At 37.0% G+C, this 20,695-nt stretch overlaps 1 protein-coding gene across 2 annotated transcripts in view; it reads right to left on the bottom strand.

The window, feature by feature from the left end:
* Positions 1–1,472: 1,472 nt before the first annotated feature.
* Positions 1,473–20,695, bottom strand: part of slc38a9 (solute carrier family 38 member 9) — a 30,779-nt gene continuing 11,556 nt past the window's right edge. The window contains exons 1-15 of one of the 2 annotated variants that reach the window (XM_055060570.1): positions 20,346–20,425; positions 18,061–18,204; positions 16,814–16,943; positions 16,460–16,578; positions 16,309–16,372; positions 16,076–16,169; positions 14,536–14,706; positions 13,799–13,858; positions 11,389–11,595; positions 10,314–10,421; positions 9,765–9,871; positions 8,890–9,003; positions 6,604–6,752; positions 5,960–6,049; positions 1,473–5,605 (exon numbers count right to left, since the gene is read on the bottom strand). In XM_055060570.1, the coding sequence (XP_054916545.1) occupies positions 5,440–5,605; positions 5,960–6,049; positions 6,604–6,752; positions 8,890–9,003; positions 9,765–9,871; positions 10,314–10,421; positions 11,389–11,595; positions 13,799–13,858; positions 14,536–14,706; positions 16,076–16,169; positions 16,309–16,372; positions 16,460–16,578; positions 16,814–16,943; positions 18,061–18,158 (1,677 nt within the window). In that variant the 5' untranslated portion in view covers positions 18,159–18,204; positions 20,346–20,425 and the 3' untranslated portion in view covers positions 1,473–5,439. Of the gene's footprint in view, positions 5,606–5,959; positions 6,050–6,603; positions 6,753–8,889; positions 9,004–9,764; positions 9,872–10,313; positions 10,422–11,388; positions 11,596–13,798; positions 13,859–14,535; positions 14,707–16,075; positions 16,170–16,308; positions 16,373–16,459; positions 16,579–16,813; positions 16,944–18,060; positions 18,205–20,345; positions 20,426–20,695 lie in introns of those variants that run through there. The other variant, XM_055060572.1, reaches the window with a different exon arrangement.

The following is a 20,695-nucleotide window of genomic DNA, read 5'->3' as shown; positions in this document are numbered from 1 at the left end:
TTCAAGATCTTAACATATGTACACAATCTTTAGAGAACAACTTTCCAGGTCTTATTTTTAAAATGTTGTTTAATATTCAAACATCAGCAGAACTTTCTGTGACTGGAAGCAGTAATCACTGGTTGATCATTGCAGTTTTATCTCGGCAGTCTACTATCTGCTAATGGGTCAGAAACTAAAACAAACAAATAACTTCATGGGAACTAAATAATTGATGCTCATCAACATAGAACTTTAGAATGTTTTCCACAGTTACCATGGGAAATAGTTGGATAAATGTTTCAGGAAATGGTTCCTAATGTTACCCATGTGCTCACTGTTCTCAAAAAATAAGCTGCAAGAGTGACATAAAGCCACCCAATCCTCATTAAGCCAATTAATGCCCAAGCCACAACCTCCACTAGCACTGCAGACTTATAAATAGGATAAAAGAAAAATCCAAGGTGGAGTTTGGGAGGGGGAGATGATCTCAACAAGATGAGGAGCATCTAAAAGGTCAGTTTATCACCATACTGAGCACTGACACTCCTGTGACCCTATCCCATCCTCAGACAGAGTTAATACCAGTAATGGCATCTGTGGGGGAGCACTTCCTGTCAGGCCTCTGAATTAGTGACCTGAATATTGATTAACTTCTCAGGATACATAATCTGACACAGGAAGTGCAGAATAATAAATATCTGTGGGGTTTAGGTCTATTACTATTGATGTTTAGTCTGAGTATTAGTATTGTTTAGTCTCTTTAGACCATAAGACATAAGCTTGCAAATGTTTCATTGGATAAATGATCAACTACATAAGAATTAAAAATGATACTTTTAATAGGTCATTCTGAATGTTTTTAATGTTATTTTCACGATCTTGGCTTCTATATTTGCATTTACAAATGAAAACTCATAACGCATTCCCACAATAAAACAAAGAAAAAATTTGGTTGTAGCATATTAGATAAAAGGAGTGTCAGATTTCCATCAAACATTTACTCCTTGTCCTTGTTACTGGTCAAAACTGGAGTAACACTTTTGTAAAGTGATTTCTGCATTAAAGTTTTTCCAAGAACTTGTCAAAATTAAGACACTTAGAGAAAAAAAGCCCATTAAATTATCTGAAATGTTAACAGATTACAGAGGGGCTCATTTATTAACTGCCACAAAAAGTTCTGAAAGCTTCAGGTAATGTTTTCCTTTCTGCTGAACATAATTTTAGTTTACAAAGGCCCCATCAATTTCACTGATGTTTAGCAGTCTCTGCCTGCTGGTCAATCAGCCTGCCTTAAATTCAAATGAATATAAAGGACACCTTTTTCAGTGGCTGCTTCACATCTATACAACAGTTTATCCCTCCAGTCAAAACAGAAGATAAAACCAACCTTAAAGCACCTGAACATTGCATTCTATATTATTTAGTCCCACTTGGATCTTGGGAAGCAAGGCAATAGAATCTAAAGACCAATAAATTCAAACTACAAATAATAAAATCAACAAGAAGTTTAATAAAAATTAACAAACATTTAGATCCTACATCTTCATACAAGTATTCCCTTTGTCCATCATTACTAGGCCAATACAATCAGCTGGGTACAGACGTCATCTTAACATATCAAATACCAGTCCGTCATTTAGTACAGCATTAAATGCTGCTGAAGTTCTTACAAAAATGTCAATACACTGTGACTTTTGTAAGAACAAAGTTTTTAGAATCATAAAGTTAATAAAGTATATTTAACTAGAATTAAACATCCTGGACTTAAACCCACAGAAGTGGAAAATTCACTCTGCTCTTCGTCCAGACTACTCCAAATGTTATTGTCTGATTAAAACCGATGTCTGAGAGAACTGTCTAACTGCTGAGTGCTGCTGTGTTTTCACTGCTGAGCAGCCATTTTAAGAGCTCTGCCATAGAAATCAGCTGCAACCCAAAAAGTGTTACCAGACTGTAAAACTGAAGGATGCAGAAAAACTGCTCTACAGGGACAGCAAACCACAATATTTCATGAAGCTGAGGGCAGGAAACGTTTGGTTTCACTTTGGTCAGTATTAACAACAATCATACATTTCTTGATAAAATAATTTTTCATAAATAGAATTTTTACATTTACATTTGGAAAAAATCCAACAATGAGTCAAGAAATACAAAATATAAAAACTTCTGAAATGAGGAATATCAGAAAGAAAAGATCAGCAAATAAATTACAATTTCCAGAATTAGATGATTTCAGTCAAGCAAGTGAACTATTCATATATTATCAAATTAATGTCTGATACTAAAAATAATCAACAAATCCTGTTCTCGGTTTTTGACAGACTAACCAAAGCAGCCGTTCCAAGTATCCATCAGTAACTCCACAATTACGAAGTGTGGAGATTTCACAGCCTACTTCAGACAAAACATAAAAATGTAAGATATAATTTATCTCAAAATATCAGCTTTGAGTTATTGTTAAATGGTGAGGAAACACTGGAGAATTGCTGAACTGGTAAGAATTATTTCTCACTTAAAACAGAAAAATATCTTTAACCATATCTTTTTAAAAATTATGCTCTTGATATCAACTATTCTTTTAATATGGAGCGAGACAGTGGGCTTCACAACTGTCTTTAAACCTGCTGATATGAAGCCTTGTGGGAAGAGAACAAACCTCAATTTTCATCATCTGAGGAACATTGCAAGACTGTAACCATTTCTCTAATAGTCCAATACAGAAACTTTGATTCACACTTTTACAACTAGTACAATCAATTATAGTCATACTCTGATTCCTGATCTTGCTGGAAAAATCATTGCTCTATCACAGGTAATTCAGAACTCTGCTAGTCGAGGATCAGAAGCTGAGCTCACAAAACAGCAACTTTAAAGTCTGCATTTAAAGTTGGTGTGCATTTTAGAATTGTTTTAAGGTGTTCTTAGTGGTTTTTAAAACTCAGTAATGGCCGTAACGTTGTAGTCAACTCCATTTATGAGAACTGCTTCTGTCTTCTGGAAATGGCCATCTGCTGGTAACTACAGTGAGAACTAAATCACAAGAGGAGGAATCATTATGACTCTCAGTTTGGTGGTTTTGGTTTTTACCCATTTGTCATCTCTTAAAGTTTATTATTTTTATAATTGCTAGTACATTACCAGTATCTATATGTTCTTTTTCGTTTCTATACAAGTTAACATTTTTGCAGTTATTGTAATGTTTTTGTCTATATTGGTATTTTTTTCAAATCAAAGTTTACCATTTAGTTTATGATTATTTTTTCCATGCTAATCTACACAACTGCTTCCCCACAGGTCCATAATCCCTTGAGTCTTTACCTTTATTATAACTGTCTGATTAGTTTGATATTTTATAATGTATGAGTCTCTTGTGCCTACACATCCATGTTTTTAATCTCTACATATCTACATGGCACTTTGCTGTATGAAGATCGCTTTACAAAATGTTTGGTGATGGTCAGAATCAGCTGACGCATAACAAATCTCATTGCAATGTCACCATAAGCAAAGTCAAATAAACAAAGGTTGGCCTGCATTAAATTAAGGCAGGTAATTTCAGTATTAAACATGTCAACATTTTTCTCAGCTTAAATGTTTCTAATGGGGACACAGAGATAAAATTAACACCAGATCACTATTAGCAACAACGCACACCCAAGCAATCCACTAACACAATCAAAGCAAGTAAATCCACTAGTGAATTTATGACTAAACAAATAGAATGAAACATGGAATAGAACCTATTGTCACAGACAAAATGTCTCCAAATCTTAAAGGTTTTCAGGGTTCCTTTAATTGCACATTCAGCTCTTTCCATACATTTTCATTTAAAACAGGTAACTGAGCCATCCCAACAGTTTTACTTTATTTCAAGAGTCACGTTTCCCTGGTTGTGTGTTTGGAATTTGCTTCAAATTAACATTTGTTTCATTATCAAAAATTTCCCAATAAATATATCTATCTTTCCTTGCAGTATATGAAGTCTCGAAGAACTAGGTGCTGTAACAGAACCCATACTGTGATGTTTCCACCTGCAAATGTCACCTTTTGCATGATGTTTCCAGAGTGATGTACAGAACCATTCTTTCTTTGAACTTGATGTGAGCCATTACATCACATTTACATCATGAGACCACACTGTCTTTCCTAAGAATTTTGCACACTTGTCCAAATCTTCTGCACCAGACGTTCTTCCATGGTGACATCTTGTGCAGTCACTGTGCACAAGATGAAGCCATTGCTATAAAGGCATTACTTATTGCTTAACTGGAGAAAATGCACCTGCTATTTCCACAACTTTTTGCAAGTGGTTCTTGGCTCTTGGACAAATCTTATTTATTTCTTTTGACTTTCAGAAATCTTACAAGGCCCCCTGGCTGGTTTATGGTGAAGTCAGATCATAGTTCCAACTGGCAGACCAGGAAGTTTAAGAAGTTTAAAAAGGCACTTGTGGGGTGCTAAGATGGCGCAGGGGTTAAGCACAACCTACATATGGAGGCCTTAGCCCTCGACATGGCTGTCGCAGCTTCAAATCCCAGCCTGGCGACTTTTGCTGCATGTCTTCCCTTTTCTCTAATTACCCAATTTACTGTCAAATAAAGCCAATAAAACCTTGGGGCGGGGAGGGATGCAGACACTGTGGTTACATCTGCATTTGCCATGAGTAAGCTTTTTGTTATGTGGTGGAGCAGTTGGCATCATTGCTGTCTTGCAGCAAGAAGGTCCTAGGTTTGACTCCCTGCCTGTGACTAGGTTCTCTCAGGGTACTCTGGCTTCCTCCCGCAGTCCAAAATCATGATGTTTAGTTTGACTGGCCTCTCTAAATCCTCATGAGGTATGAATGTGTGCATGATTGTTTCTCTGTCCTGTGCTGGACTGGTGACCTGTCCAAGGTGACCTTGCCTCTCGCCTGTTGACCGCTGGAAATGACAACTGTGAAAAAGTTGGAAAAAAAACTTTTTGAAGGCTACCAATTTGAGCTACTTTCTTGGCCTTCTACATCTCTTTGGAGAAGAGAGATATCTCTAGAAGAGATATGTAGAAGATGCTTTTTCTTCACATGTTCCCTGTTTCAATCCATTGGTTTACTCATAACTGACTTTGAAGACCAATTTGTTTGATTTCTTCATATGTATGGATTTCTTGGGTTGACACACATCCCATAGTCCTCTTAGAACAACGGGAGGTTCAAACCACTCTGCCAATGGTCATTTTAGAAATATTTAAACAGAGAAAATATTGACATGTTCAAAACTTTTTTTACTCAATTTAAGTTCAAACAATTAATGGTTATATATTTACTTGAATATGAAGTACATATTGAAATAAATATGTATGTAAATGCTTTCATATGTTTGGAGCTTGTTGTGCAGATATTTAAGCCACACCACTGTTATGTGGTAGCAGATAAACCTTCCTTTACATCTTCTTATCTTTAAATGTTTGCTTTGTTTTTTCCTACATAAAAAACTGAGCCAGCAGGTTGGCCACGCCCAGAACGATCAGGAAACTGTGGAAAACAGCTGACTGCCAGGTGAGTCTCCCCTGCTCTCTCAGGGAGAACATGTGGACTAAAGCAGGAAGTAGAAACACTAAGGCCAGTCCACATATTGCTCCAGAAAATCTGCAGAGAGAAATATATTTGTGGTCAGTGAATGAGAAAGCTGATATGGGCCGCAGGAGGAAAATTATATTGTAATAATTCAAGAAAACAGAACAAGATTGGTGACCCCTGCTGTAGACCCTTCTCTTTTTAAGATTCAGGCTCCCTTGCACATTTCCAAAATACTACCAGGTGGAGAAAAACCATTGTGCTACTTATTACGGTCATGTTTCTACAATAAAGATAATCATTCCCTAACAGTAGTTGAAGAATTAATAGCTTTAAACAAGTTTATTGAAGAAGCATCTCCAAGCTAACATTACTGGATATTTCTTTCATAACAGTTAACAGTTAACAACATAACCTTATACATACCGTATTATAGATCCAATGTTGGGATAAAACATGGCCATTAGAACTCCAGATCCAACAATGAGAATATTCAGCACCAGAATGTGAATGAAACTGAGTAGAGACAATGGGACAGACAGCATTCAGTTAGCAGAAACAATGTTCAAGAGTTTCCAAGAAATGACCAAGTTCTGATGCTTGGGTGATCCAGTAAGACCTGAAATGGGTAAACTGCTGAGTCATGACCCTGAGCAGGCAAGTTCAACACTGATCCGATCACTGATCGGATGCTCCATTGTACTGGTTCCGGTTTACCAGATCAGTAACTGTACCAAGCACTCAGTGAAATGCATTAATAATGGAATATTATCAAATAGATTGAATAGCTATTATAATTGAACATTTATGTTGACAAAGCTCAAAAGATGCAATCCGAAAACTAGAACATATTGACAAATCATGGTTAGTAAACTAAACAGTGGGTACAAACTATAATTTAAAGTTATTAACTAGATTTAAGTTAACCAGTCATATCTAATAAAATTTATTACATTGTTTTGAAAGTAAACAAAACTGATATTGACCCTAAGTTTTCATGACTATAAATGAAAAACAAATATAACTAAATCTCAAAATATGAACTATAAACAAAATTTGTATTCTCCTACCCGGGATAATGATTTCCAAACAGCTGACCCATAATTTGGACTCGTACCAAATAACCCAGCAGAGGATAGACAGTAATCATTTGGAACAGCAAGCACACTCGAGCCACAAACACCATCACGTCACTGCTGGGGAAGTTATCTAAAAAGTTCTGGAAAAAAAAGTAAAAAGGAAGAGCACAGTTGCAAATTTAAGCAGAGTGTAAATTACAATTATAAATTAGTGCAATACCAACCTGAATTTTTGCTCAAAAGCCTATTACATATTAATCACTAAGCTTCATTTATATAGCTGAGATAAATCATTCTCACCTCCATGTCCAAATGAAAACTAACGAAAAAAACTGCAATAAAGCTAACTGTAGGTAGAAAATAAATAATGCCATACCTTGGTAACCACTAGGAGGCGCCCGCTGACTACCCGTAGTTGAGGGACCACAATTTGAGGAAGACTGGCTAATATGATGTATTACCCTTTAAGGTTTAGACTTAAAATTAACAACATTCAACAAGAACCTTGTTTTGGGCAGGAAATGGCATCTCTCAAAGAAAAAATAAGTTCAAATCCATCAAGAGATTAAATTATTTCTACTTTTATTTATATGTTAAAGGTTGGTTTGTTTTTGTAGTGTCCAGGCATTCAATGTCTTATTCATTTCATATTGTTTCATTTTCATTGTACCTCATTTGAAATATCTTTTATATCTCGTTTATAAGAAATTAGTCAAAGGATGTATTGTTTTACATTTTAATATAACAGTTTATTTAAAAAAGTGTTCTAAGGAAGATAGTCCTTAAATAAGGACAGTAGTTTGATAAAAAAAAATTCCAAAGTTACAAACACTTGAAATTATGTCCTGACTTCAAACATTCAATCTGTAATACTGTAGATGAGCCAAAATGCTGGGCAGTCACACCTTGTAACATCTAGTCCACAGCTACATAATATTTTTGTTGTGTTTTGTTATATTTTCCTGAGGAGATCCAATGGGAGACAGATATGGACATTTTTTGAATACTTGATAGATACAATTCGTGTACAAGTACATATTGTTTAGGACCAAACAACAAGTCAATAAAAGGGAAAATGTTTTAGGCCATTTCAATTTTTCAGACTAAGATGACTATCAAGTATTAACATATATTTTAATCATTTTCACCCATCCCAGAACTCATCTACTTTTAAGACGAGGTTTGAAACTTTCCTTTTTGATAAAGCTTGTAGTTTGACCAGCTTGGGTTATCCTGATGTATTTCTGTACTTATGATGTTATAGACTTAGGCTGCTTGGGGATAAACTGTTGTCACTTTGTTCAAATAATGCAAAAACTTGCATTATTTGCTGTTTTTTTTTTTAACAGTTAAATTAGGTAGTTTTATCTGTTTTTTTTTTTTTCTTTATTGAAGCTGCACTTGGTCTAGCCTTCTGATTGGCTGTGATTCCTTCCTGGAGGAGGACATCGGCTGACATATCACCTGTCCTGCTTTGAACTTTTACTTTCAAGAACTTCAAAATAATCCTACATCAGTTCATCAGTTTCTTCTTGTTCATTCTGCTCTGTCTTCTCAAACCCCAAGTCAGTCTTGGCAGATGGCCGCTTGTACTGAGTCTGATTTTGGTTTCTCTAGAGGAGTTTTTCCCTCTCTCCTGTTGCTACATGCTCAGTATGAGGGACTGCTGTAAAGATAAAATGCAAACGATTGTCTCAACGTGTTCATCCAGGAGGAGTGAATGCTGTCAGGCAATGATTTGATCCTACCTGATGGGATTCTTTAGAAACTTTTTAATCTACTTTCAATAATTAATTGAATTAATTGTACTATTAGATAACTAGTGTCAATTGGAATGTATGTATGACTGAATTGAAATTATGTTTTTGTAAAATGTCTTAAGACCACATTTGTTGTGATTTGGTGTGATATAAATAAACTGAATTGAACTGAATATAATCTGACCCATTATAACCTTATGTCTTCTGAATGCACAATGAACAATGAATATACAAGAACTAGCTGTCTATACATTACATCAGAATTTAACACAGTAACAAACAGTTCCTTTACTGGTATCTAAAGAAATATTACTAATGCAGAAACACAAGAGAATAACTAAATGCATACCTGGATGTTGGCAAGACGGGATAAAACAATACTATGTTTATGATGTGGTGATTTAGCTTTAATGCTACAGTATATAGAAAAGTGACCTTTCTATACATAATGTATAAAGTTTGAAAACAGAACTAAAAATTATATGTATAAAAAAAGGCAAACAAGTTTATGTCTTACTGGTTCAATGCAGTCTTTGGAGAGAGGAGGTGAGGGAAAGGCAGCAAAGATCAACACACCCACATACATATATGTTCCACCAACGAGAAGATAAGCCAAGGACAGATCCCTTACCTGCATGGAAAAAAAACTGTAAAGGATCCATGTGGAATATTTGAGCCTGAACTCAATTTGAACCAAAACTAGGATCAGATGAAAAGCAGTTGACCTGGTGGGTGAACTACTGTTGTTTTCCACCTTGAACAGATTAGAACAGACCTTGGACAGTTTCTACACAGCTTGATCACTTTATGTAATTTATGGAGTTGATTCAAATAGATTGCAAAGATATAAAATGTTCTTCACTATTGGACCAATATATTTGAAATCCAAAAGGAAGATTCAAAACCTTTGCACTGTTCCACAGAAGTGTATTAAGATTAATGAAATACTGCCTGAACAACAGGCTCTAGCAGCAGTAAGGTCTATTTAAATGAGACCCACTAAACATTTGGAGCAAGACGGTCGTTCATATTTTTACAGGAATTGTCTCAGTGTAAAAGACAATATTACCAGATGTGGTAGTATCCTTACCTAACATTCTGTTATACTTTATTTATTTACATTTTATTATATATTTAATCAAATGAATTGTAATAAAATCAGTGGAGCCTGTCCTTGGCTAAAATATTTAACAAAACCAATTTCTTCACTACTTCTTTCATCTGCATTTGTTGAAATAGTTAGGCAAATAAAGAAAATAAAAACAGAAAATTAAGTCTAATCAATTTCAAGGTCATTCTCCAAATTCCTGATGAACCGATTGGTCCAGCCAGAACCACTGAAAAGCTTGTCCCACTAATTTTGTGAGCAACAGTAACTGAGAAGAGACTCACATTATTTTCTTGGTTTTTGTTGCTCTTCATCAATGTGATGATGCAGTTGTGAATGAAGAAGGCCAGGGTGAGCACACCAGTCAGCTGAGGAAAAAACAGCCTGAACTCTGAAAGAAGAGGAAAACCACAAGTCTCAGAGAAAATATAAGCATCACAATCAAGATCTTTATGTATGAGACAGATTTCACCAAAACAAAGGTCACTGTGTTGGTATGGTTATACATTTAGTGCTCTACCCAGTCTTACTAACCATTACATCTAAAGCATTTTCAAGACTTGTTATTACTTTTCAGTTAAAAAGAACAAAAGATCAAAGTGATATAACAGCCAGATAGACCTTCTAGATTTTTTTTTTATTATTTCTAAACGCAGTAGTATAAAATAAAAGCATCCTCTAATCTCCCCCACCCATGTTCACCTAAAAGATCCAAAAACATTTTCATTCAACATGGTTACGAGGTACATGGGGCATTTTTAATACAGTGTTGATAAAAGTGTGAGCATTTCTCAGGGTTGTGGCAGAGCAGGACAGAGAACAGGCAGATCTACCTGGAACGTAGAACTGGGACGGACCAAACCAGTGGAACTCTAGGTGGAAGCCAAGGCGGGAAGCTTTGATTGTGACCAGCACAATCAGATAGATGACTGATATAGTGCCTAGCAGAAACGGAAACATCCTTTGGAATTAGTGAAGAACAAGTAGATTAATTACACTGAATACAACTATTAATTACTATGTAAATATAGATAAGTGAAGAATAAACTGACAGTAAGCTAGTCGCTATTGATACAGCCATGAAGTCCATCAATGGGTCAGATGATGCAAATTAAGGTACCTGATGAAATCAACATCAACAGCTGTGACCACATTTGTCAAATCATAGTTTGCTTCACATCAATCTGCAAGGTGGAAGTACATTGGAAGTTTGTTGTTTAACAGAAACAGCTGGAAACATTTGGGAAGGCTCCCAACCTTCCCATGCTGAGGGAAATAGTCATTTTAAAACAACCGTCTCGCATCTTTTTCATGCCTTTTATCAAATTACAGCTCAATTGTTCTCAATGAACAACTTTTCCATGACACTGTTCAGTGGAAGGCTGACTACGCAGATGACACCATGCCTGTGGTATGCAGTTCCTTCTTCTGACTCATCCATCGAGACTCACAAGTTACTGAGGCTCTGTGCTGGTGTCTGCCTAAAACAGCAAGCAGTCACCACATAACCAGCAAATTGCACAACAGCCATATTGTCATATACAAGCCAACAGAGGTCTCAGACTGATGATACAACACAACATTTTATTCTGGACTTTAAGTCCTGCCTTTAAGCAGACTGTGTCTCACTTATTATCATAGGAGGAAGAGGGTGGCTTTGTCAACACTACAGAATAGAAGTCAGTGACAGGTCTGGTCACTGACTTCAGTCTGGTTTTACTCCAGACTGCAGTGGTTTTACAATTAAGGACCAAAGAATGTGTTGAACACTCCCCATGTGGTAAAAAAATCTTTCTAAAAGACTATGCAAGGTAGATGAAGAATAAACTATTCGCTCACTGAGTCCCACATTTTTGGAAAAATGCCAAAACTTCTTGACAGCATTCCAGCATCTTGGGCTCCACTTACCAAAGAAAGTGAACCTTGCAAAGAAAGAGGCAGAACGAAAGCAGAGCAGTGGCAGCAGCAGGATGATGAGGTAGAGAGGAATGGTGCTGGTTTTACTCCAGTAGTGATCAAAGCTGCTCCCAGATGAGTCATTCCCAGAAAAGCTGCCACACAGACTGTTCCTGTAGTCATTACTTCCAGGGTGAAGTTTAGGGTATGGGCAGATAACTGGCGAACACATCGACAAGACATCACCACACGCATAATTTAAAACAATTACATTATTAATAATACACAATTAGAAGGATTCAGATACCTACACTTTAATTTGGGTTTTACTTTTCACCTCACAGCACAACTTCACATATTTTACATTTAGTCAAGTCACCCACGCTGTTATAGCAGGGGTGGCCAGAGTTTTATTTGGGGGTCCATATTCATAAATATTCTCTCTTGAAGCTGGTACCTACAGAACAACTCAGACAAGAGATGCATAGTCCTACTCTCTACACGCTCTACCCACAGCCCCGGCACCATGGGCGGGCATTGTCCATCCACAGTCAGCTACCCCTGCCTTGGAATGGAAGCAGTTTATTTTATTTGACTGTGATTGTGTTTTTTTTTTTTTACCTCATCGAGACAAAGTTTCTATTATTCTCATCTTGATTTGATAGAATATGGACTCCCACACCGAAGCCGTGTCCTCTATCCCCCATACATTTTTCAGCTGTTACAAATGTTTAATCTGTTAATATGTTGTAAAGTGGTTTTCCAAGTCACCTTTATACATAGCATGAGCGTCAAGATGCTTGCGGTGGTTTTACAGATGGAGACATGCTGCTGTGTCAACTTGCACATAGTGTGTGTTAGAATCATGGAGCAAACCAGCAACAGGCAAAAAATTTAGTTGAATCACTCATTCAACTTGTTTTCCTAAACAAGTTGAATGAGTTGAGAATGTTGGATGTTGATGATGTTAGCAAAACCATGATGAGATAATACAACAAGATAATACATGCCACTACGTCACACTAAGCTTATTAACAAAACAAGCTAATAAATTTGTGTCCATGTTCAGAGGTGGGAAGTTCTCAACCAATCAACCAAATAAAATCAATCAATTACATTTTATTTGATTGATCAAGTTCTGGTTCAGTAATTTGAGTAACATTTTGAAAAAAAAAAAAAAGGTACTTAGAGTAGTTTTACTGCACTGTACTTTTTACTTTTACTTGGGTAATCTTATAAACTACTGCTACAACTGACTAGGTTGATTATGCATTTAAAGAAATAGACTTTAGAGATTGGAAACATTAGATTTTGGGATTTGTGTCATGTATGAGCTAACATTTATGCAAATTTGAGCATAATTACTTTGCATGTCATCGTTTACATCATTATTGATGTTCTTTTGTTTGTTTTTAAGTTTTTTTTTATCTGAGAGTGGTCAGACAGGAAAGCAGGTTGTGAAGAAGAGGGCAGGATGAGAATGAGTAAAAAGGTTTGACAGGTGAAATAAAAGGGGCCACAGACCCTGGCCTTTAAAATGGACGGCTGCGAATGATCCTCTTTACTCCAAAACACACAGAATTCCTTTTAGGCAAAAGATCTGAATTAACAACCTCATTCACACATCACCACAAAATACATAGAGAGGAGGGTAGGATGCGCTGCAGCAAACTTTTAGCACCAACACCACTGTTACACTGTTTATTCCATGTTGTTGGCCTGAGTGTGTAACCCTAACCAATACGTCCCTGAGCCAGAGCCTGCTTCAAATAGAACTGATTTAAGTCTGAAATGGGATTGGTGAATGTAATTCTGTAGAAGTGATCAGACATGTTTACCCAGGTCTATATGCTGGTCATTTAAGATGACACCACCAGATTCATTATACATCCAGATGTGTGAATTATTTATAAATATTTTGCTCTTAAGATGACAAAATCTGCTAAAAATTTTACATTTCATTGAGCACAATTATTTTATTATGATTTTGACGAGATAGTGAAGAATGGCCTTTTGTGATCAGCTAAACCTGTTAATAAATAGAACTTTAGGGTCTAAAACATTAACTCAAATCTGATGCAATGTAATGAAACTAGATTCCAGTCTGGTTGTAAAAAAATCTTTTGACCCAAAATTATTATTATTTTTTTAAGTTCTCAGATTCATCACTTGTGTCGGGTTTAGGAATCTCTTGTAAAGCACCATAAATGACATGTAATCAGAAGAAAGAGAAATAGAAATAGCAGAAATAGAGATAAACAATCAATTAAAATTGTTTTCTTTTCTTCTCTGCACTCATAGATATGAATGGTAATCAACTCTTTTTAAAACTAATTGAAAGTATATGTTTGTGGGTGTAGAAGAGTCTCTAAAACTACGCAGAAATGTTACAAGTAAAGGTTTCCTGATGCAGGTTCCTCACCTCTATCAGAGCCGTTGGTTCCATACTCTGAATCTGATGTGCTGACGTTGTGAGCATGGTCTATAGACATGTGAAGAAACAAGAAGAATTTTAAACACTCATTTATGAATTCACTTTCACAATGTACAATCATTTCTTATTATTTCAAAGGACTGCTGGACAGTTAACTAAATGCACATTTATACACGACCAGGGTGTTTGAGTTCAGTCAAACACCTAGACATCCCTAAAGAATTCATCTTTTAAAATGTTTTAATGAGGGAATGTGTGAACAGCTGCAACTTCTGAGTACAAACATGCCCAAGATAAAATTTTTATGCATTGATAAAAATGGTCGCATGACCTTAATGTGACTTGATAGCTGCATGATCAAAGCAACTACCTACTTATCGCTTCAAATACAATAAAGAGCCCTTAAAGACGTTTCTAGTGCCAGTTTAAATGAATAAGCCACTTCCAAAAGAATATATGAGCTGAACAATCAGAGCTAAGTCAGCATTTTAAATTTGCTGAAGCAAGTACTAAGGCAAAAATGGAAACTAGTGATATAAGGGGACATGACTTCACGAACAACCTTGTAAAGGAAAACTGCTGTCAGACTTTGGAATTACATGTTTATGAGCAGCAATGTTGCACTTTGGTAGATCATTTGAAAACTTGCACACAACAGCACATACCAGACTGAGATTCAAGACAGCAGAGTAAACATGGAACATTACGGTCATGTTTAAACTTACTGTAGATGAACTGCCCAGTGTTGTAGAGGAAGTTGGACATTAGTACCCAGTATACCACCATGGCTCCAACAAGAGACACCATGGAGAAGACCAAGCTGGACCACTGGCCAAGCTTTCCAAAGTAGAACCTGCAAACATCAGGGAATTCCCAGCTGGATGTGTCCACACCCCCTGAGCAGAACAGAACAGTATTTTAGAGAATATCAGTTAATTTTCCTATCCAGAGGAATATTCCCTTGTTGGTTATGACCCCTGACACATGCCTCATTGCTGGATATTAAAACACAAAGAATGTGCTGAGCTTACATACAAGGAACAAGTTAGCAAACAAGGAATTTTAAAATGAATTTGAAAACCAGCATGTCTGAACAGTCCCAACCTACAGAATGGTAGGTTGGGAAAATCTCAAAGTAGGACATAGTCACAAACAGGTGGCAGTACTATGTCCACAGTGGATGAAGAGTTTTCTGGAAAGACCTGCACTCATCTTCAATAAAGCTCATGGGAAATGTTAGAGATGGAAGGATGGTGATGCTCCATTGCTATTTACCTAGCAGATCTATAGAGATAAGGCTCTCAAGATTCCTCAACTGTTTTGTTATAATTAAATAGTACATAAACTCATCAACCTGAGAAATACTCTGTCAGAAAAAAAATGTGAGAATGTGACAGAAAGAATGTCTTGGACCAGATCACTCTTCACACTTTTGGTTGTTCTCACCATTAACTGCGCTCTTCAGACCAAACAGATTCTACATTTAGGTTTCCACAACATGAATTTATTAATATCAAGTGGAGTATTTTCTTTTATTTCCTCTATCCATCATCTGTCCTTCCATCACTATGTGACCCTTAGCATTTTGGACAAGGTTATGAGTGTCTGATGTGAACATCTGCTGCCTGACAGGGCAAAGTGTCAGTGGAATATTATTTCCATCTGGCACAGATAGAAATAATGACATCCTAGTTGGGCATAATATCTGTCCAACTGGTTAAATATTATGCTAGCATGAAAAACACAAGTCAACAGTATCTGCAATACATTAGCCAATTCCAAGCAGTCCTTTTGATATGAATGTTGCACATACTAATATTTCCATAATAATTTATTGGTTAGCCCTTCATATCAGTGATAACATAATGGCCCATGGTCTTATCACATCACATGTGGAAACTTGTAGAACCATAACCAGAACCCATGAAACTACCACACCACGACATAAAATGAAGGCATCAACAGATAACGGACCTCCCAATTTTACTCACCATCCATCGTTCTCAAAGAATGTCAAGACTGGACTTCAATCATGCTTCAAAACAACACTAAGGGATTTCTTTAAGCTCTTATAGTCTGCTGAATTCCAGCAATTTGATAAAGTCCTGAATGGTAATCTTGTTTTCCCAATGAAGGATGGCACAGACCAAGTTTGTTCAGATTCAAAAAATAAGAACATTTATCATGTACAATACAATATCATCCCTTACTTCATTAAACTAAAACAGGGAGAGGACTAAGCAGAAGAGATACTGCTGGACTTACTAATTGCCTTTGGTGATTTGATGACAATGTAACAGCAATACAGCATTAGCAGGCCAGTGAAGATGAGGATGATGATTCCCAGAGTGAAACCAGCCTGAAGAAATTAGGTGAATAAAATAAGTCTATTTAATTTTCAGGGGAAAAAAAATCGATGTCCAACAACTGTTGGATATGTTATATATATAATGTTAGTATAAAGACATAGCCTGAGGAAACAGTAAAAGCTAGACGACCTGCTTAATACCCCACGGTATGCTGAGTATGGATGTCCCCATCATGGTGTTCCATATGGCAAAGCTGCAAGGAAACACACAGAAGAGTATCAAAGCCCTAAAGATGATGGCTCCACGTTCAGTGACGCTGAATGAAGCAGTGAGGCCTTACATGGTGACAATGCTGGGGTTCTTAGCAGCCTGCTCACTGTCTGGAACCTTGAAAGCCATCCCGAGAGGGCTGTAGACGTACATCTCCTCTGGTGTGGGGATCACATGGTTTGGAGGACTCTGGAGGAGCAAAATAAACACCAACGCTTTCCAATCAATGACATCTTCAGAGAAATAAATGCAAACATTCACATGGCTTTAATTCACAGCTGGATGCAATGATGGCAAAATGAAATACATAAAATAACCATTTTACTATAATTTCTTCTCCAATTTTATTGGCATACATTAAGCAAGGAAATTAAATGTAAATTAAAATTATTCTTTGCGATAGCAACAAAGTGACTTGACCTACCAGCATTGTGTCAGAGGACCCTGTCAGTCTGCTGTAGTAATGCACTCTACTGTTCAGGATGGCAGCCTCAGCAGAGATCCTCTCCTGAGGGTCATCACTTACAATGTTCCTGGGCTCCACATAGAAAGGCCTGCAACACCACACAAACCACAGCATTGCCACATTTACTTTTAATTTAAATTCCCCAAAACAAGGTGAACTGATCAGAACCACATAGAGTCTATGCGTCAAGAGGAAAAGAAGACAAAGGAGGCCCAGCAAGACCACTGTTAAGGCAACCTGGACTTTCTAACAGCTCAGTTTCTTGCAGTCAGAACAGTGAACAGCGTCCAACTGATCACAGTACAGTATGCTGTACTACTGTTCTGCAAAAATTCCCTGAGTAAAAACAAAGACTATTTGTAAGCTGTGAAAGGGAGTGTTTGTAATCTTTAATGTGCTAGAAACTTGTTGGTCCTTGCGAAATACCTAACTGGATTAAAACTGACACAACCTGCTAACAGAGAGGGGAATTATGCCAACGTGGTGCCAAACTCACAAGTCCATCATAGAGTTAGCTTCCTCGAAAAGCTATATCAAATGTACAAGCGTGGACATAAGAGGAGAAGCGAACAATGTTTTTTCCACTTGAGTAAAAAACACATCCACTAAAAGCATTGCAAAACACAACTAGGTGGCTTTTATACTGAAAATCCTAAATGCCTCTGAATTTCCAGATTTTAACATTTAAAACTTTATTTCATTTCATTTTACACAAGACAGAAAAAAATTGTCAAAATAGAAAAGTAACTGAGCTTATGAACGATAGTGATATAAGACTAAAAGCCTTATATCACGTATGTCTACCAGATGACCATACAGGATATCTGACTAAGGGTCTGGCCAGGAGCCTTACACTCCTCTCTCTGGTGGAAAGACACATCTGAACAGTTTATGGTCTTAAATGTTCCAATTAGTGTCATTATAAATAATTGGACTAGAATATTAAAATGAATTATATAATTCAGAACGAAATTTGTTGTCCATTCTAAACTTTGCAGAGAACTTTTCTAAAAAACCAAAACCATCTGGAAAGCAAAACATTCCTCATCTCAGAATGGACCACTGTTTGCTTCAGTACATTCAGCCATTTTAACAAACTTGTGAAGTCGTTGGTATTTCACCACTAATTGCCAATTTTGAGATTCAGAGCTTCTGCAGCACACTATCTGTTTGTGATGTACAGAGGTTCTGGGGTCTTTATATACCGTTTAGTTCTGATGTCCAGTGACCCAGCTGAGCCTCTGTGGGACGGTCCCTCCAAGGTGGGATCTGGGCCCAGCAGAGGCCTGCAGTCATCCTCCATTGTCCCTAACAATCAGCCAGCCTTCAGCCTTCAACTCATCACCTGTCTGGAAGGACAGAGGAAGATTCATGTTAAGAACAACCAGTACTTAACAACAGAACGTCAAAGAAATTACATTATGAAGCATAACAATATGATATTATTGTTGAATATGGCACAAAAGTTATTGACAGCAATTTACCCAGAATTTTTTTTCCCATCATAGTAAAGTTCATTCAATTCTCTCTGAGTGATATGGGACAAAAATTTATGTGAAACTACAGATCTGATGCTCCTCTTACAACTGAATTTCCCCTCTGTGGGTGAACAAAGGATATTTCTATTCTGGTTTATTTTCAGGTTTATGCTGGGAAGAGAGAGCCTGCTGGCTGGCTTAAATTTATCTAATGTGACTTAGACAGGTTTAAACCAGAGATGTTTCCCAACCCATCCACTCATCAGCAGTGCTGTTGTTACCAAGCTAAACATCACAGAAACTTTGTCCATTACAGAGGAATGTCTGTGCTCACGCTGCTAGTTTTAGTGACATTTCATGTTGAAAACTACCAAAGAGGCCATGCTTGTAGGGTTGCACTGATTGCAGATTTCTGGCTGATTGCTGAGCTTTAAAAAGCTTCGGATTTTGATTTTGGCCCATAGTAATTTTATTTATTTTTTTGTCTGAATGTTGATAAATATAGCAAGAAAGTCACTGAGTTGGTAACAGTGGAGTGACTATTCATAACTGTAAACATGCAGACATGACCTGATGTGCCAGTCTTGTAGTCAAACCTCTCACATCAGAGTAAAAGAGGACAGTGGCTGATTTGTTGACCTTCACTGAGGCACATGAGATGGATGAATAAAGTCGGCTTCACATGTAAGCATCGACCGATCACCAGTCTCCCAAAAGGAGAAAATCTGGGCTGATTTATAGACTGACTGATTTATGGATGCATCTCAGGCACCTAATGCTTTTATTTCACTAGGGTAGAAACTACAGTACATCACAGCTTTTATGCTAAAACACAATTATTGTGCTATCTAAGTACTGAATAATTTTCTTTAAACATGGCTTGATCTGCATTGTAGCCCGATTTGATTAAGTGAGTTAGACTCTGCATCACTTCTGGGAAGGCTATTCAGGTTAAAAAAAATAAAAACATTTCAGTGACTACAACCACACTGAAACTCTTACTCAGATAGTTTAAAATCAGGAAGTCCAAAAAAAGAGGGAACTACAGAACACCCCATTCAAATTTTGAGATGTTTAGTCATCCAATTAGGCAACATCAGCATTTAACATTAAGATCTGAGGCTGTGACGATAATCTTTTGTGCATAATTAGATTTTTAACAATAAAATATGAAATAGAAAAGGCATTAAAGTAAAAATCCGAAGAGTCACAATCAGTGATTCCTAGTGGAAGCATTGTGAAAGGTTTCCATTTCTCTATAAATAATAATCTATTATACAGTGACTGTTATGAAACAGCATTTTCTCATTGTGAGATGAAGCAAGAACAGCAAAGATTAGGTCGTTTCTGTGTGTTGATATAATCAGAGCAGTTTAGAAACCCTCAGTGATCGCCCTGTCTGAGCTTGATTACTACTGTGTATTAAAAACTACTTTTAGATCTTTTTATTTAACTTACGTAACAAAATCCAACTGGTTTTAGATTTTGTTATCTAAAACCAATACCTTTATTTGAGATCTAAAATAATACTTAGAATAAACTATCTATTCTGGTTTAGAATAATTCACAAGGCTATTGATTACTTCAGCAAATATCCGCAATCTGCTTATCCGTGTGACCAGCTGGATGCGCGCGCTCCCAGCCAGCAGTGTCTCGAACCAGATGTTCTCTTATTATCACTTCAAGCCCCAAATTGCCCCCTTGCCGAACTGCAGAACCAGTTGGCAAGAACTGAGGTGGCCTGGACCTGCTTCTCATCGCTATTCCTCCCTGCGAATATTAGCACAGTTCCTGTCGTTGCGCTCTGAAGTGCCAACAACATTGGAATGTATGGGTAATACACACTGCAGCTCCCCGTGTTTTTACCTGACTTTGACACTACTGTAACAGCTAAAGCTTCCAATTAAAGTTTTACTGCTAGTGAAACGTCGAAGGAGCCGCGGCCTCCTGTCTCCGGTAGTGTGAACACAGCGAAATGTTCCGGAAAAAGCCAACCTTACAACGTTACTAACCTGTGAGCCAGCGTTGAGGAAATAAAGCCGCGTTAGCTCCACAGCTACACAACACTCCGAAAATGCTGAGCTCTTTTCCGCGTCACCCAATCAAATTCATTGTCAAGCACGTGCAATGACGTCACACTCAGGGCCGCTTAAGTAAATATTGCAGACACTCTATAGTCAAATATAAAGGCACAAATCTTGATATTTTTATTACGGAAGAAGAAAACCAAAGATCATATAAAAAAATTAAACCCCGTTGTTGCTTTAGTCCAGAAGAAATGTTATGTATGGATACAGAAAGATTTATCCATCTCTGGTCGTTTCTTTCATTCTAAAGCCGAGCGTCGTTCCAGTTTGGTACA

Source organism: Poeciliopsis prolifica, unplaced genomic scaffold (assembly GCF_027474105.1).
Source record: "Poeciliopsis prolifica strain line A6 unplaced genomic scaffold, Auburn_PproV2 SCAFFOLD061, whole genome shotgun sequence".
NCBI classification, from domain to species: Eukaryota; Metazoa; Chordata; class Actinopteri; order Cyprinodontiformes; family Poeciliidae; genus Poeciliopsis; species Poeciliopsis prolifica.
Note: the sequence above shows the minus strand (reverse complement) of the source record. Positions and strands in the feature narration are given on the sequence as shown.